Source organism: Episyrphus balteatus, chromosome 1, assembly GCF_945859705.1.
Source record: "Episyrphus balteatus chromosome 1, idEpiBalt1.1, whole genome shotgun sequence".
Classification (NCBI taxonomy): domain Eukaryota; kingdom Metazoa; phylum Arthropoda; class Insecta; order Diptera; family Syrphidae; genus Episyrphus; species Episyrphus balteatus.
The window spans coordinates 82,463,685-82,482,172 of NC_079134.1; the positions used below are offsets into that span (position 1 = coordinate 82,463,685).

The following is an 18,488-nucleotide window of genomic DNA, read 5'->3' on the forward strand; positions in this document are numbered from 1 at the left end:
AAAAACAATTGGTTATAATAAGTGATTTAAAAATTTAAATTAAATGTACAATTTTGCCTTTCGGAAATGGTATCATTTATTACTGGAAGTGCTGCCGTGGTTTTTTAATAGTTTATTTTTATTTTAATAATATTTTTTAAAAAACTGCCCCTCCCACCTAAACGGGGAGAAATAGACCCCCATCCCATAGAAAAAAATGTTTGTATTGAACTCCTCTACAAAAACTCGTTATCAAATCCTGGCACCCAAGTTATAGTAGATTAAGATTAAGATTAGGGTGAGAGGTTGGAATAATACGCCTTATCACTGCGACCTCTGATGGGCCTATTGTGATTTCTTCTTTTTTAAAGTTCACGTAGAAATCCTGAGTTTAGAAAACTTGTTTTTGGGTGAACTAGCGGCGATGTTTTCCGCTTCGAGATAATACCCTCCGAGGTGACGTCGACGTGTATTGATCAAGCAATTACAGTGACACAGTATGTGTTCTGCTGTTTCTTCGTCTTCGTTACACTTTCTGCAGGTATCGTCTTGTGTAATGCCCATGGTCTTGAGGAGTTTTTTTACTGAGCAGTGTCCAGTAAGGAAGCCTGTGGTTATGCGAATCTGACTCATGGTGAGTGTGAGGAGTTGCTTCGCTCTGGCCAGGGAGATGTTTGGTATACATTTCTTGGCTTGTCTGTTACCTTCCGTATGCATCCAGTAATGATTAGCCATATCTCTTAGCCATTTATTTATGTAATACTTTGCAGTACTTGTTGGTATGCCACAGAATGGTCTTGGCATCATAAATGCAGATGCGAAACCTTTTCTGGCTAGTGTGTCTGCTATTTCATTTCCTACGTGACCGCTGTGACCAGGTATCCAAATGAGTTGTACTCTGTTTGTACTGGCAAGTTGGTGTAATAGTTGTATACAGTCCCATACTAGCTTCGAGTTGACTTCATTGCTTCTAAGAGCTAGGAATGCGACCTTGCTGTCAGAGAGAATATAAATTTTTTTGTTTATTACAGCTCTGTTTATGTTTTCTCTGAGGCAGAGTTCAATTGCGAATATCTCTGCTTGAATTACGGAATTAAACTTGTCCATGCCCTGGTGCAGATAGGTTTTAGTGTTCATTCCGAGTACTCCGGCCCCAACACCTTCATTTGTTTTGGAGCCATCTGTGTACAATACATGAGACTCGCTATTGAAGATGGGTCTGTTCTGTTCCCAGTCATGTCGTGAGGGGAATGTGACTTTATAGTTTTGGGTAAAGTTATATCTTGGTAGACAAATGTCTACTAGAGATATTTTAAGTAATTCTTCCTTATTTAATTCAGTGAAAATATCGGGGTGAGTTATCTTGGAAATAGAGTTATCTTCTGCGATGAGCCTGTAGCCGTTGACCATGGCTTCTTTCTTTAGTAGGAGATGGAGTGGTGGCAGATCTGTGATAACTTCTAACGCTGCTGTGGGGACTTTTCTCATTGCTCCTGTAATATTGATACAAGCTAGTCTTTGTAGTTTATTGAGCTTGGCTTGTACTGTTTTTTATTTTGTTTGCCACCAGACCGGTGCAGCGTATGTTATAATTGGTCTGGCAATGGCTGTATAGAGCCAGCGAGAGATTTTGGGGCTGGCACCTCAGTTTTTACCAGTTAGACATTTGCTGGTCCATAAGGCAGTCCTGGCTTTGTCAATGGTTTTCTTTATGTGAGAGTTCCAGTTGAGTTTATCGTCTAGGGTAACCCCTGGATATTTAACTTCCTTTGAGAATTCTATCGCTTCGCCGAAGAGAGTAGGCTTTATGAGTTTGTGTTTGTTTCTTTTTCTGGCGACTATGGTACTTTTTTTAGGGTTGACGTTAAGTCCAACTTTTAAGCACCAGCTTGACTAGATTGAGTGCTCTTTGTAGGAGATTCGAGATCGTGTCTTCGAATTTTCCTTCAATGAGAATCACAATGTCGTCAGCATAGCCTTGCACATAAAATCCTGCATTGCTAAGGATGACAATCAGTTCATTAACTACAATGGACCAGGGAGAGAACCCCGCCTTGAGCGCATCCTTTTGCAGCTGTGATTCTGATCTTGTCATTGCCCAGTGTGGCATTAATTTTCCTGTGACTAAGCATATATGTTGAATCCATCTGCATGTGTTAGGATCTACCCCTGTGCTGTGGATGCGAGTGCTGCTTTGAATATCAGATAGATCATTGCAGAACTTTTTCCATGATTCTCTTTTGGCTCTTCTAATCTCTGTCTTGTAGTTGGTTAGTGAAGTGCGGTATGAGGTCCAGTCTCCGTTGCGTTTGGCTTTGTTAAATAATTTTCTGGTCAGCGTTCTAAGCTTAGAGAGCTTGGCATTCCACCATGGTGTTTTTCGTGTGCCTGATTTAGTTTTCTCTGGGCATGCGTTATGGTAGGCAGTGGTAATTGTTGCATTGAGACTGTTGCAGCTTATTTCGACGCTGTCGATGTCTCTGATGCTGTTTGGACAGTTCCTGATCGTTTGCGAGATTTCTAGGCAGTAGTCGTCCCAGTTCGTCGCTCTCAGTTGTCTGTACGTTAAGGAGGGTTTTGGTTCTATACATATATCAAAGCAATTTTGCCTGGTGTTGGCATCACAACTAATGATGATTTGCCGGCCTGTTCTGCCACAGTGGTCTATAAGATCTTGCAGTGGTGTAAAGCTGAGGTCGGCAGAATCTCCTGCCAGATAGGCTGAGCATATGACAGCTTCTGACCTGCCCTCCGAGGTGTGCAGCTGGATGATAGCTGCAACCATGTTCTTGCTGGTGTGCTGTGGAATAGGAATGGTTTTTATAGATTTATTTATCATTATGCAAGCTCTAGGTCTACCCTCACTACTAGAATCATAAATCAGCTCACCTGATAGGCCTTTTATCTGGTCTTTCAGTATGTAAGGCTCCTGGATAAAGGCTATATCGAGGTGTTCCTTATTAAATCTGAGGCTTAGTACTGCCGAGGCAGCCTTTGCATGTTGCGGAATTATTTGGATACACCTCAATCCCATGGTTATTGTTGATTGGGATTGCTTTCAGGAGCGCCAGCATCAGTTTCAGGTGCCGCGGTAGAATTATCCCTAGGGGTCTCATCGGTCCGAAATAAGTCTTCGGACGTCTTAGACTTCCTGGGGTTGATAACTTCTACCGTTGACTCACTGATTACAGGAGCATCTTTGTTGGCTTTCTGTGGTGTTACAAGGACTTTAGAGCTATCGCCCTTGTTGCTTCCATGTGTGCTCGTGTTTTCCTGTCTTGAATTTCCCTTGATCCTAATTTGGATCTGAGAGAAGTTCAAGAACAGTTTGCACTTGGACTTCAGAATGGAGTCCTTGGATTTCTCATGGACGGAGAAGGTGACGTGATAACCACTGCTTTTTTCTTTGATGATCCTGAGGACTCTCCAGTCTTTGGTGTTTAAATCGGTGTTGTGTTTTCCAAGCCTTTTTAGAAATATGTCTTTGGTGAGGTTATCGTCTTCCGGGACATATGTATGTAACGCAAACGTGTTGCTTGGGTATATCGTTGCCCTGAGTCACACGTAGTTTTGCGTCCTTCCATGGCATTATTTTCTCTGCTGTAGACTTGAGCCATTTTTTGGTATCTGTGTCATGACAGGTAAACGAGAGCCATCCGTCTCTGTCCGAGACGGCTACAAATTTTATTGTTGGACAGTTTTTATCGGTTTTGTCCATTTCTTCCAGAACGCTCTTTCTGACCAGTTTTCTTTCTGGTTTTCTTGTGAGCACGACGCTTCTTCGAGGCTGCTCCTGCAGGGGAGTTGTCATTTGACCGTTCCCTTTTGCCCTTGTTTGTTGCTTGCACTGATACGCCTGCCTTCTTATCTGCTTGTACTTTAGCGTATCTAGCTTTTTCCCTGCGCCTTGCTACTTCGGGCCGTTTCTGATTTGCGCAGCTATACGTCGCCTCTGAGCCCCAGTGAAATAATCTTTCTGCTGGGGTTTGCTGACGTGGTCGTTACCCCCAATCATAAAGCTTGGACCTTGTGGTGCCTGAGCATCTAGATTGCCTTTTGCATTAGGAACGGGCACGGCTCTTGTATATGGAGGTGGTTCGATGAAATCCACGTCCATATCAGTTCCTGGTGAGGGGAAGGGATGGCTGCATCTTAGCTTCGTATCTCCTCATAGGGAATGTTTAGTCCCAAGAGTCATTGACCTCTACTAAGCCTCTGCACCGCGGCAAGGTGTGCAGCCACGCAAAGGAAGTTATCGTACTACATGCCAAAATAACATTTTTGTTCTATGCCTAAAAGTTCGAATTTCTGTATCTGGATTTAAATCGTAAAATTTTTTTCTAAGCCAATTTTGAACTGATTTTCATAAAAAATACCTCGTTTGATTTGGAAATAAATATTATCTTAGAATATATTTTAAAAACAGCTTGTTGTTATGAAAACATATACTTTAAATTGATGTCGAAGTTGGGTAAATGACGAAAAAAATGGAATTTTTGAACTTTGATAGCTTATAAATTCTAGCAAAGCAAGAATTTTTTCAATGGGTGAAGGTCCAAAAAACTGTTTATTGCCCTTAACTCCAGATTTTGGGGTTGTATGGAGTTTTTAAATAACGTTTTCGTAATCAGTGCAACTAGCTCTACAAATTGTGATAGGTCTCCGTCCGCGTATATTTTGAGTGTTACATAGTGTTATTAAAGCAAAATTTTTTGGAGCCTAAGACAATAATTTATTTGTTTGGGACCCCTGAGGTAATAATTTTTTTTTTTTTTTAAATGAATTACCTATTATGTGGCTGACTACCAATTCATTATGCACTACGCTGAAGAATATAATTTGTCTCTCTTGTGTCCAAAGTGATTCATGCCAAATATCTTATCTTTTTGCTTCGTTAATTTTATAATAAGTTGCCTTCTCTGCATTGTCTCCAGTCGGGGCCCTGGCGTGTCGGAGGCCCCGGGGCACCACCCCGCTTGCCCCAATGGTGTGTACGCCCCTGAGTCGGACAGAGCACCAAGTTCGTTTGAAGTTAAAGATTGGGGCTCCGATATCTGCCCTATCCCTATTCATCACACATGGCAGTCTCGTTTTTTTTTTTAAGTTAAAAAAAAAAACTAAGTTGGCAATCTTGTTCGTAAAGCTTCAAATGTAACGATAAATGTGTGAAATCCACTAAAATGAACCGTTTATGAATACAGAAAGCTGTATCTAAAGAAAGAGACGTAAAATGATGGCATCCAAACCCCCCTGGGGTAACGTTTCATCAGATCTGTTGAAACTTATTGATTATTCTTTAAATAATCGTTTTTCTGACAAATAGGGGGCGCTAGAAGCTTCAAAATTATTTCTTTAACTTCGAAAAATAATAAAAAATTGTTCTTGTGAAAAAAATTATCAAGTAACTTTCGGTGTAGCTAAAATAAATAAACTATTTTATTGACAAATAGTTCTAAAAAAACAGCGTTAACTTCAAGAGATCAATCAAAACTTGTCTGCATCCCTGACACAGTAGTGCCTACTTTTGCTGAGTTAAAATTACCTACAACATGTTCGCATTTGAAAAGTACAAAAAACAGATGATTTTTAAAAGTACTATGGGCGAGGCTATTCATGTGTTACGGACCTATATACCTTAGTATATATTTAGATACAAAATAATAAAAATAGTATTCAAACAAAGTAATTTAATAAATAAATATAAAGAATTTCAATATTAATTAGTTTGGCTACAGTTTAGATACAGTTATTTGTGTTAGCAGTTATTTTTGTGTAATAAAAATACTATTAAGGTGAATTACTTTTACCATAAATATTGAAAACAGAAGGTATCAAATAATGCCTCAAGCTCCCACTTGACAAAAATTCAAACAAAACGAAAATTTCGATTTAATTTTTCTTTTTTCTTCTTAAATTTCCTTTTTTTTATGTTTTTTTCTGAATGTGTTTTATAAATGAAAACAGTATTAAAATGAAGAAAACAAAACAAAAATCAGCCAAATCGGTTAAGACGTTCTCGAGTTTATGCACGCAAATTTTTGTAAAAGACAGATTTACTTGAATTCTGGAAATTGCTCTGCTGGTGCTGACTATCAAAAGCAAGTTTAAAACAAAATGCTTTCCAGATGAGTATCAATATAAACTCCTGCTCAAAATTAACGCACACTTTTTTTTTCTTTAGTTATACCCCTGCATCTTGTTTGAAATGGCTTTAAAATTATTTGTTGTATTTTTTTGTGTTTGCTTATTGTTTAGCAAGTCAGAAAAATGCTAAATTGCAACAGTATTATTAACCAAAAAAAAGATAAACCAAATTTAGCAATTCAAGGTCTGAAAACTGATATTAAAATAATTTTTGATTTTTAAGAAAAAAAATTTTAAAAAATGGAAACGCGTGACAGTTCTTTCCAATAATTTTTTTCAATACTTGACATTGTCTCCTCTAGCGCATATGGTAATTTGGAGTCGTCTATTCATTCCACGAATTAAGTTTTGAAGGTTTTGTTGTAACTTTTCTTTCACTGCAGTTTTCTGTTAATCAAGAATGCTTGGAGGTGGATTTCGGCCGCAAATGCATGTTTTTCAACATTTCCTAGACATGTTCTATTGAATTTACATCCGGATATCTGTGTGGTCAATTCAAAGGTGGCACATTTTAATCATGAAGATATTCTCAAACCACTCTATCGTGCATCAGACTGATTTGTGGACCAAATCTAGGGGTGATTGGAACCGCATGATGTTTGAGAATATCAGCCAAGTATCTTTGGGTACTTAAATTAGGTCTAAGAGATCTCACTAACTCCGTAGATGTTGTGAGGCAGAGTTTACTCCATGAAAATTTATGACTCATCTCTAAAAGGTTCGCGGGTTGACAGATAGACTTCAGCATACCTCTCCAAATCTTCCCCACAAACATTTTATTCCATACCTTCAATTTAAGCTAACTCCTGTCTTATTTGAGAAAATAACCACGATACTGTGAGATAAAGTAATAGTAGGACTTTTTTGTAAAATAAATATGATGTGCGTTAAATTTGAGCAGGAGTGTATATATCATAATTTCATAGTCACAACCCAAGCACAAATTTCGTGTTGACCTGTGTTATTTCTTTATAGCCCGATCATCCTATAGACAAAATTTCACTTTATATCAAAGTTCATCTACCATAACTTTTAAGGGTTTGTCGGCAGTAAGTTTGCAATTGTTATAATAATATGAGTTGACAGATGAAAAACAGGTATAACTTTTTAAAGAGACGTCAGATTGTCTTGATTTTAGATTTTTTGGAATCAGCATTAAAAAATACATTGAAATCATGTATCATATGTGTATATAATACCATAGCCTATTTTTGCTAATTTTGAAAATCTCCATTTCGCGATTTGACCTTGAAATCGCGACAAGCGAACATGAGATTTTTCTAGACTTTTGAGATATGTTATAGAATGGCAAAAGGAAGATATTGAGCAAAAAAAAATTTCTACTAACATTCATTCCGAGATTTACCCCTTTTTACTCCTTATTTTACTGTATTAAAGTACCTACATAATTTGATTTTAACAATTTTATCAATTTTAAAGTGATTTGAAACACAAAATAGAAAGAAAATAAAACGAAAAATTTAAACTGCAATAGCTGGGTTAACTTTGTATCCTCTCAAAAGAAACTATTTCGAAAATTCATTGCATGCTTACAATAGTTGTATAGGCTAGACCAACCTAGAGAACCGTTTAATATTTCGCGCAAACGAATTGGGGAAATAAAGCTCTCATCGAAATGTAACCGCCTTATCTCTTGGAGTATTGGACAAACAGCAATAAAGTGGAGTATGTCTTCAGCTTCTCGTCTATTACACAAACCACAAATTTGTGGCAGATCAGGGCGATGTGGCATACAATTCAGGTTGAGAATTTCTACCCGTGCTCTAAATATGTAGCTTATAGCTTATATATATGTCTTCCGGTTGTAAATGGTGATTGAGATTTTTGTATATATTTCCGAATGTTGTTGAAGATGCTCTGGCTTGATATTGGACGTAGGTTTTTTCGTCAACCTTAGCAATGATTTTTTCAAACAAAACTGGCCATTTTTCCACATTTGATTCCGACGGAAAAAAGTTCACTTTATGATATACAGCAAGCTGGTTCCATTCTTTGAAAGGTGTTGAATTGGTTAGCATTAGTCGCAACATGATGGTTTTGTGCAGGCTTCTCCCTTCTCTTTTCATAACTCTTACTATGTAGTCTGAGTTGGTTTTAAGGTTGTGGATATAAATGGGTGTTATACCAGACTCTACATAGATAGCGTAATTCGGCGTTGATGTCGGCAATCTAAATAGGCGCTTGAAAAAATGCCTTTGAATTCCTTCAAATTCTTTGATAGGCAAATATCCAAACACTTGAGCACCATATAACATACAGGTGTTGACTGTTGCCTGAAACACACGATATTTAGATGTAACATCCACTTGCTGGTTTGCAAAAAACTTAGGCCACATCAAGTTTAAAGCTAGTTTAGCTTCGGTACTTTTTTCTTTAGCATGCTTTAAAAATTTCAGATTACTTGAGTGAGTAAAACTCCAAGATACTTGAATTCCTTTACGATATCAATAGGCACATTGTTGAGAGACCATCGTTCCTCAGGCTTCCTTCTTCTTTGGCGTGCTTCAAAAACCATTATCTTCGTTTTAGTAGCATTTACCTGTAGGCCCCACATCTCACAGAAGCTTTTCAGTCTATTGATTTGCAACTGGAGGCTAAAAGGGTTTTCAGCCAGTAAAACTAAATCGTCTGCATAGAGCAGAACTTTAACTTGCTGGTCTGCAAACAACACTCTTCCTGGAAGCACATCACATATATTGTCAATAAACAGGGCGCAGAGTCGTGGTTGCGAACCAATCCGAAAATTCAGCACCATCCCAGACTGAAGCTGTTGTTGACCCCATAAAATTTAAATACAGCATCAGAAATTTTCGGGAAACACCTAAAGATGAAAGCTTATAAATCAAAGCTTGTCTATTAATCCGGTCAAACGCTGCTTTGAAATCTACGAAGCATGTATATAATTTTTTACCCTTCTCAATATATTTCCTAGCAAGACTTGTGAGAGCAAAGATATGATCCAAAGTCGAGAAACCCGGTCTAAAACCAGCTTGAAACATGCTCAGAAGATGGTTGGTCTCGACCCAATTTGAGAGTCTTTCGTAAAGGATTGAAGCCATGATTTTTCGTATTGAATTGAGAATTGAAATCCCTCTATAGTTTTCTGGCAGGGTTGAATCTCCTTTTTTAAAAATTGCAAAGATAACTGCTTTACTGAAGTTTTTGGGCACATATGAGCTATCATAGAGTTTATTGAAATAAACTAACAAATAGTTTTTCAATTTTTATAAAACTCTACCGGAATGCCATCGATACCTGGGGGTCAATTCCCGATCTGTGAAAATGTGAAGTGATAAGTTTTATCACGTTTTCATAATAAATTCGATTCTTGATTTGTGAAAGAAATAAAACAAATGTCAAAATCTTTTCACATGATAAATTTATTTATCACAACCCAATATTCTTGTGAAAACAAATAAACAAATAAAAAACACAATTAAAAATTTTAACTACACCCGGATTCGAACCTAGGCCGGTAGAGTAAAAGGCAACCGCCTTACTCACTAGGCTAATTCGAATTTGTTTATTATGAAAACTTTTGTTCATATAAGCTATTTTCCTCAAAAATGAAAATTTTTTCATTTAGTACTTTTTAGTACACATTGAGTTTGAGAATCGCATAAAGGGTTGCCTGTGAAGTGATAAAATGAAAAAACGTTTTGAAAATTGAAATGATATAATTTTTATCACTTCACAGTTTCACAGATCGGGAATTGACCCCCTGGAGCCTTGTTGTTTTTCATTTTTTTCAGCGTTGACTCGAGTTCACATAAAGAAATGGGATCGTCCAATTCAGATATGTTGATGTTTGGTAGAGTGTAGCAGAAGGTGTAGTGGTTCTCATTAGCCGACAAAAGAGTTTTAAAGTGAGCTGGTAGTGTCTCAGCTCCAAGAGTATTCACCACACTTCGATTACGACCTCCCAGCTCCCGAACATTACAGCAAAAGTCCTTAGAGTTCTTGCAGTTGGTAAGGTTTCTTGCCATATTGTTGATATATTAATTTTTTTTAATTGCGCATGTTCTCTTGAAGTCTTTGTTTATATGTAAATAAATATTTTAAAAAACAAAGCATTTGTAGATCTAAAGAGTTTAAGATACAGTAAAGAGAGTTTACGAAGCTTTTTACAATCATTATCAAACCATTTGTTCTTTGGAGTAAATGAGTTATTAGTATTTACATTAAACGGAGCTGAGGCTTTTATCACACTTACAATGTGCTCATCACACATTTCAATATTGCTGGAATCTGATGAAGGAAGAGCTCTGAAGTTTCGATTTAAAAGAGTTTTATACGAGACGGCACGATTTTCGTCCCATTTCAATTTAAGGAAGTTGCTGTTATGCTTCTGCGTTGTCTCAGTAGCAAAGTCTATTTGCACCTCAATTGGTAAGTGCGCTGAACAATTCTCAATATCCACTTTGAAGTCTTTAAATACATTAGTCCATTCCAATGAAACAGCTGCAATATCTATTACAGATTGTCCCTGGCTGCTTATAAAAGTGAATTCTCCAGCAGCATCTCCTTTAGAAGTCCCATTCAGCACAGAAAGTCCAAAGTTTTCAAAAGAGTCCGTAATCATCTTCCCATTTCGATTAAGAATGTCATCTTTGGATTTTCTGATGACATTAAGAGCATCATGAAATTGTACATTTTCGTTTGAAGCGTTTTGATATTTGCCAATTCGAGCATTTAAATCACCAATTATCATTATATTCTCCAAGTTGGAGGTATTTACGAAGTCTACTAAATTATCAAAATCATTTTGCCAGTTATTGCAGTTTAAGTACACTGCACTGGTATAATTGAGTAGCTTAAATTATTGTTTGAAATTTGAAAAATAATTCTGTTTGCTATACTACAAAGTTTTACAAATCTAGAATCTAAATTTTTTTTTACTCCACATAACATTCCACCACTAGCTCTGCCGTGGACATTAGTTCTAGTCGCAGGAGAGCACAAAATATATAAAATTTTTAAAATAGCTTAAATAATTACTTTCATTTTTTTCTTCTATAAAAGTTTCTAAAAGAATAATTATATCAAAATTCGGAATTAATTTAAAAAAATTAGGTAACAAAACTTTACTTTTAAGACCTGTAATATTGTACGAACATACAGTTAAATTTTCTAAATTACTGTTATTTTGGAAGAAGATTGGTTTAACTTATTTTATTAATTTTTATTTTCTTAATTAATATACACATACAGGGTGTCCCAAAAGTAATGGATCAAACGAAATATACTGATAGGCCAACTTAAGGGCTCTCAGAATTTGGTAACTTGTTCATCCTAAATCCTAACGGTTTTCGATTAAGTGCTGTTCTTGCTAAAATTTCAAAAAATCCCGTTTTTGCAACAGTATTTTTCTTCCAACGTTCATAATTGATTTTTGTTTTTTTATTATTTTTTCACTAAAACATTGATTAATAGTTAGAAGCAATAAATTAATCGAAATAATTTTTATTTCATTCGCCATTTAGCTGAAAATTAATTTAGAAATGGCGTATGAAATGAAAAATATTTTGATCAATTAATTGTTTCTTATATTAGACAATGTTTAAGTGAAAGAATAATAAAAACACAAAAATCAATTATGGGCGTTGGAAGCAAAATACTGTTGCAAAGTAAGGTTTATCGAAATTTCACAAAAACTGCATGAAGTCGAAAACCGTAAGGATTTCGTTAGATCTATTACTTTTGGGACACCCTGTATAATATGCATAATGCCTCCAAAAGTAATGAACCAAAATTATCCTCAAGATCAAAATACAAGTACCACTATTTATTCTGGAATAAGAGAAAATATAGGCCGTAAGGATTTCGTTTGATCTATTACTTTTGGGACACCCTGTATAATATGCATAATGCCTCCAAAAGTAATGAACCAAAATTATCCTCAAGATCAAAATACAAGTACCACTATTTCTTCTGGAATAAGAGAAAATATAGGCCTGGGTTAGATAACTGGCGGTATTAGCGAGTTTTGGGTTCATATTTTGTGGAATCTTCATGTGAAGAAGATTTCATTTCATTTCATTTTTATTTATTTCAAAATCCGTGAAATGAAATCTCATTTATGACTTAAAAATACGTATGTATATGTATAGACATGATTATGACCGATGAAAATTTTCACAAACTTGTGACGCTTAAAACTAATTTTATTTTATTTTTTCTGTACAGTTATTATTATTACGGCTTTCTATTACAACGCTATGAGTGTCACGTCCTTTCTAAGTAAGAACAATTAAAGAATAAACAAGCTTGGTAATTTTCCGGGGATGAATTCCTCTCCGCTCTTTGGGAATTCCTAGCAAAATGCTGAAAACCTCATACCAACTGGTGGAAAAGCTTAGTGGTGAGTGGCTGAATCATTACAAGCACGAATAAACAACTCATGCAGGTGAAAAACAGAGTTCCCGAAAGAATAAAAGCATTAGGCAACAAAACGAAAACACACGAAATATTGAAATAATCGTCATCAATTTTTTTGACTTTGCCTCTTTAAAAAAAAATTCGTAGTGGCATAATGTTTTATACAACCGTAATAATACTTCTCTGAACAGAAAAAAACAAAATAAAATTAGTTTTTAGCGTTCTAGTTAAAGAATTAGTGACAATTGAAAATTTTCATCGGTCATAATCATGTATAATAAAAATTCAGTTCCTATGCTAAAAAAAACTATATAAACAAAATTCTATTAATATTTACATATTTACAAACATTTTTGAAAATGTTTAAAAAAAAATAATAATAAACTTAAAACTTCTGTATTGCATAGAACTGAACAACAACTTGTTGTTGTTCAATCAAAACTTTCAACATAAATTGATTACACAAGCAGCTGCCCTACATGTTTCAAAGCTATACATAAACCTCTTCTAATAAATTAAAATTTGACCAGTGTCAACCTCTTTCCGCTCATCTCCCTCCTTGTATACGAACGACGAATTGTTGTCATACGAATAGAGTTGGAGAAAAAGAGAAAGACACCGAATGAACTATAACAGATTTGTGTGAGTTGATAAAAATGCTAGTCGGTTCAAGTAAACTTGATAATTGGAAAACCTGTTCGGGGTTATGAATTCACAAGTGACAGCAGTGGTGGTGCGATGCGTAGTTCATCGGCCTCCCAATTGCTAGGTCTTGAGTTCAAGTCTCGCTCGGGCAATGTTCAAAAAATTTGTTGAACATAAGTGACTAAGCACCACTGAAAGGAGTCTGTCTATGAACTTGGTGGTAACACACACAAGTTGTTGTTGTTCATTCAAAACCTTCAATATATAGCAGCTGCCCTGCAAGTATGAAAGCAATACACAAACCTCTTCTGATATAATATTCTTTAATCATCTGATTAATGGCCAAAATTGACGCTCCTGACTTATTAGTTGCCTTTTGGCTCCAACTATCCGAGAGGATCTCACCACCGACGAAGATTTGAACTCTTACATATTTATTTTCATAAAACCAAATATGGTATTGTAAAGTTTTTTTCCGGGTTCACAATAAAACTTATTTCGTTTATTTAATTTCCACTTATCTTTCCGTTCAATAAGAAAACACTTTTTTTCAACTCAATTTACTTTTATTATTCGCTCAAACAAACACACTTTTAAATCACTTTATTTACTACTGACAATTTCCAACACTTTATTTCACTTTGTACTGACTCTTTTACTTTCAAAATTAAATTGTATCCGGTCGGTGTCCACACTGCCCTTTTATACCTGAATTTCGAAATTCGAGAATGTCTTCGAAGGTTCTCGTCTTTGCTTCTCGAAACTCCTTTTCCAGGAGGGGCGCTTCATACTTCCAATGGCATATTTTGGGGTGCGGTCAGAAAATTGAAAGGCATGTTCACACTTATACACTTAGTACCAAAGGTGCTTTCAGATGTTTTGTTTATCTTCACGGTATACCTCGGTACTAGGTAGTGTGTTCAGATGTTTATCTTAGCCCTTCCGGACCCAGCATTACTCTCATGTCACATATTTTTAAAAATTCGTAAAAAATATTTCATTAAATAAGTTTTTAGGTTACGATGGCTTAATTGAAAGATAATAATGCCTAGTTGCTGGATTATTACAAAAAGTTAGTCAAATGTTATACTTTTATTTTTTGTTATCGATGGTCATAATTTATAGATGGTCATAATTTTGAAAAAAAGATTTAAAAACTTGTGACCCAGAAAGTGTTTTGTTTTTTGGCTTAGAAGAAGTAGCATACATTATTGTTCCATAAAAAGTTAATATTCAGTTGTCCGCCTTGCAAGTTACTCACATGTAAAATGAGAGTAACACATTAGTTTTGCTATTTATTATTTTGGAAAATAACTTTTTGCTATTCATATTACTTAGTTGTGATGTTTTTGACACGATAATACTAAAAAAACATTTTTTAATATTGATTTTCATAGCTTGGGTTCGAAAGGGTTAAAAGAAGTTCAGTAATTCATCGCAACAGTATAAATGAGCCTCTTAACCGAATCATCAAACTTTATAATTCAAACGATATAGACTTTAATATGAGCAAGATGAAATTAAAAATTTTGCTTCCAACTAGTGCTCCACAGACGTAATTCTCAGCCAATGTTTTAATAAGATTTTTTTTTAATTTTTATTATGTTAGTATTAATACAGTCAAATAAGGAGAAAAAAGGGGTAAATCTCGGAATGAATGTTAGTAGACATTTTTTTTGCTCAATATCTTCCTTTTGCCATTCTATAACATATCTCAAAAGTCTAGAAAAATCTCATGTCCGCTTGTCGCGATTTCAAGGTCAAATCGCGAAATGGAGATTTTCAAAATTAGCAAAAATAGGCTATGGTATTATATACACATAATGATACATGATTTCAAGGTATTTTTTAATGCTGATTCCAAAAAATCTAAAATCAAAACAATCTCACGTCTCTGGAAAAAGTTATACCAGTTTTTCATCTGTCAACTCATATTATTATAACAGTTGCAAGCTTACTGCCGAAAAACCCTTAAAAGTTATGGTAGATGGACCAAATTTTGCATGAAGATTTAAGAATCCATCATTATTAAAAATCAAAACAATCCATTACAAAAAAATATATACCTACGAAATAATGGTATTTTTTGATGGAGGGGCAAATTTTAGGATATGCACTAAAGAAGATTCTTGTTCATCTTAGGAATAAGTGCTAATAGGCTAATTTTTTCATTTTAATCTTTGTTTGGATATTCTTTAACTACCCTCAAAAATCTAAAAAAAATCTCATGTCCGCAAGTCCTAATTTTCTTGGTTTGAAAATAAGGTGCAGATTTTAAAAAATTAATAAGAAAAGTTTAAATTTTTATATGTATACCAACATAAGCGACGTGATTTAAAGGTTTTTTTTAACACTTATTCCAACAAAACCCACAAACAAGTCAACAAGACCATCCCTGAAAAGTAATGCACCCTATTCATGTTGATCTGACACAAATATCTGAAGTGTAGTTTTTCAATTTTTTAAAATCTGCACCTTATCTTCAAACCAAGAAAATTAGGACTTGCGGACATGAGATTTTTTTTTAGATTTTTGAGGGTAGTTAAAGAATATCCAAACAAAGATTAAAATGAAAAAAATAGCCTATTAGCACTTATTCCTAAGATGAACAAGAATCTTCTTTAGTGCATATCCTAAAATTTGCCCCTCCATCAAAAAATACCATTATTTCGTAGGTATATATTTTTTTGTAATGGATTGTTTTGATTTTTAATAATGATGGATTCTAAAATCTTCATGCAAAATTTGGTCCATCTACCATAACTTTTAAGGGTTTTTCGGCAGTAAGTTTGCAACTGTTATAATAATATGAGTTGACAGATGAAAAACAGGTATAACTTTTTCCAGAGACGTCAGATTGTTTTGATTTTAAATTTTTTGGAATCAGCATTAAAAAATACCTTGAAATTATGTATCATATGTGTATATAATACCATAGCCTATTTTTGCTAATTTTGAAAATCTCCATTTCGCGATTTGAACTTGAAATCGCGACAAGCGGACATGAGATTTTTCTAGACTTTTGAGATATGTTATAGAATGGCAAAAGGAAGATATTGAGCAAAAAAAATTTCTACTAACATTCATACCGAGGTTAAACCCTTATTTGACTGGATTATATATGATTTTTAGCTAATATCTATATGAAAAACAAAATTCCTAATTTTTGGCTAATATTAACTGTATATTGTATTTTATTGTTTTTGTTTTACTAACTATTTACACATGCACTCATGATGAAACCTCTGATTATAGTATAAAATACAGCTTGCCTTAAGCTGACTACATCAAGGAATCTCAAGTGTAAACAAAAAGTTAATTTCTTTTTGCGAAAAACAACAAAAACAGTCGTTAGAATCTTGTCACTTCCAATACAAAACGGCTAATGATGTTGGTAGAAAAAAGTCTGTAATTTTGGTTTGCATTATCTTGTATTTGACAATGTAGATGTCGCTCCATGTTTTCTTTTGTCTAACTCAATTAAAAATTTACTAGGTGGAATTAGCTGTATTTCATGAACCAATATGTTTGAATGGCTACAAATTCTTCTCCAACGCGACCGACGCGACTTCCAAAATTAAAATTGCAAATGAAAGAAAACAAATGATAGGGAGCTGTCATTTTGTCATTTGTTATAAAGTGAACGGTGCTAGCGATTTCAGTGCTTTCAAGTTACAAAACTTTATTGCGATTATTAATAAATTCATCTATAGGGCTTGTTTTTAATTTGTTAGTTATATTTTTTTTAATAACAATTAAGCGAGTTATTCAATTGAACGGGGATCATGAACCGGAAAAAACGGTTAAATGTACACATATGGGAAATTTTCAAACGCAAGTTTTTCGGCCAATTAAGCGGAAAATCAATTAAGTGAGGAAATTACTACTCGTTACCATTTTATTAACAAAACCATCATAATATTCTTTAAATACATTATACATTAATTAAAGATTAAAATTTGAATAATGAAATTTTATTTTGCAGTTGCCAGTGTATGCAATAGATAACGCCTTGGAAAATAATCTTAACGCGGTTAAGCTGCAGCTCAGTCAGAATCCATGGTTTTGCGATTGCAATTTTGGCATGCGTTTTCGAGAGATTCTTATGAAGTACCATACCATAATACGAGACTCCTGGAATGTGACTTGTTATTTAACTAATGATGATGATCAAGTTACTGAAACTACAATTCTTTCTATACAACGTTCAGAAGTTTGCAAACTTCCTTCTAACAATAGCATTTTTGTTTTGGATCTTTTAAATTGTATTTTAGCCAGTATAATTTTATTTTTATTACTGAAACTCGGATATGATTATTATCAATATAAGAAATATGGTAATTTGCCATGGTTGGTAACGAAAATGCCATTGTAAATTGTAATCTATTTAAAAATTGTCTATTTTTATTGGATCCAATACATACGCTACTATTATACTGTAATGTTTTATTCAGGTTCGCAATAACACTTATTTCGTTTAATTAATTTCTTTCTTAACTTTCCGTTCATATAAACTCACACTTTATTTCACTTCAATTTACTTTTATTAATCACTCAAATAAACATACTATTTAAATCACTACTTACAATAGCCGTTTTTTATTATCCCACTTGCTTGCTTTTCATCAGGATCGCGAATCGTGATCTTGCTTTTCATCAGGATCACGAATCGTAATCCTGATGAAAAGCAAGATCTTTTGTAGTTGTTGTAATACTTGTTATTAATGATCTATATGGATCAAAAGGGATAATAAAAAACGGCTAATATCAAACACTTTATTTCTGTCACTTTCAGAATTAAACTGTGTCCGGTCCGTGTTCTCGGCATCTATTCATACCCATATTTCCAAGTTCTAGAACTACTGGGAAGTTTCTCGTCTTTTGCTTCTAGAAATTAGCTTTCCAAGAGGTGGTGCTGTATTCTTCCCCGCCAGTGGGATGTTTTTGGGATATTCAGCATTCAAGGGAAATTCCAACGGACTTGTTCAGAAGGTAGATAGGTTCATATTTCTTAATGGTGTGTTCAGATGTTTTTCTTCGCAGTAGCAGGTACACACCAGTGGCGTAGATAGCTTTTTGCTAAGGGGGGGGATAGATCTAGTTCGCAAATTTTTTTTTAAGTTTTAATAATGCTTCTTTGTATTGTTTTTATTCTCTTTAAATTGGAGAAAGTTCTTTCGGTAGTTGACGTAGAAACCAGCAGTGTAGCTAATATCTTTAATAAAATATAAATACCAGGACAACTTTTTTCGGTTCATAGAGGAAGTATTTTTCTTTCAAAATTTTTTGTAAAAATTTCATATTTTTTCCAACTTGGCACT

General features: G+C 34.6%; 1 protein-coding gene across 1 annotated transcript in view; it reads left to right on the plus strand.

Annotated features, from left to right (window-relative positions):
• Positions 1–17,557, plus strand: part of LOC129921440 (protein singed wings 2) — a 267,225-nt gene extending 249,668 nt beyond the window's left edge. The window contains exon 6 of the mRNA XM_056003266.1: positions 17,153–17,557. Within this exon, the coding sequence (XP_055859241.1) occupies positions 17,153–17,542 (390 nt within the window). The 3' untranslated portion in view covers positions 17,543–17,557. The remainder of the gene's footprint in view (positions 1–17,152) is intronic.
• The last annotated feature ends 931 nt before the right edge of the window (positions 17,558–18,488 follow it).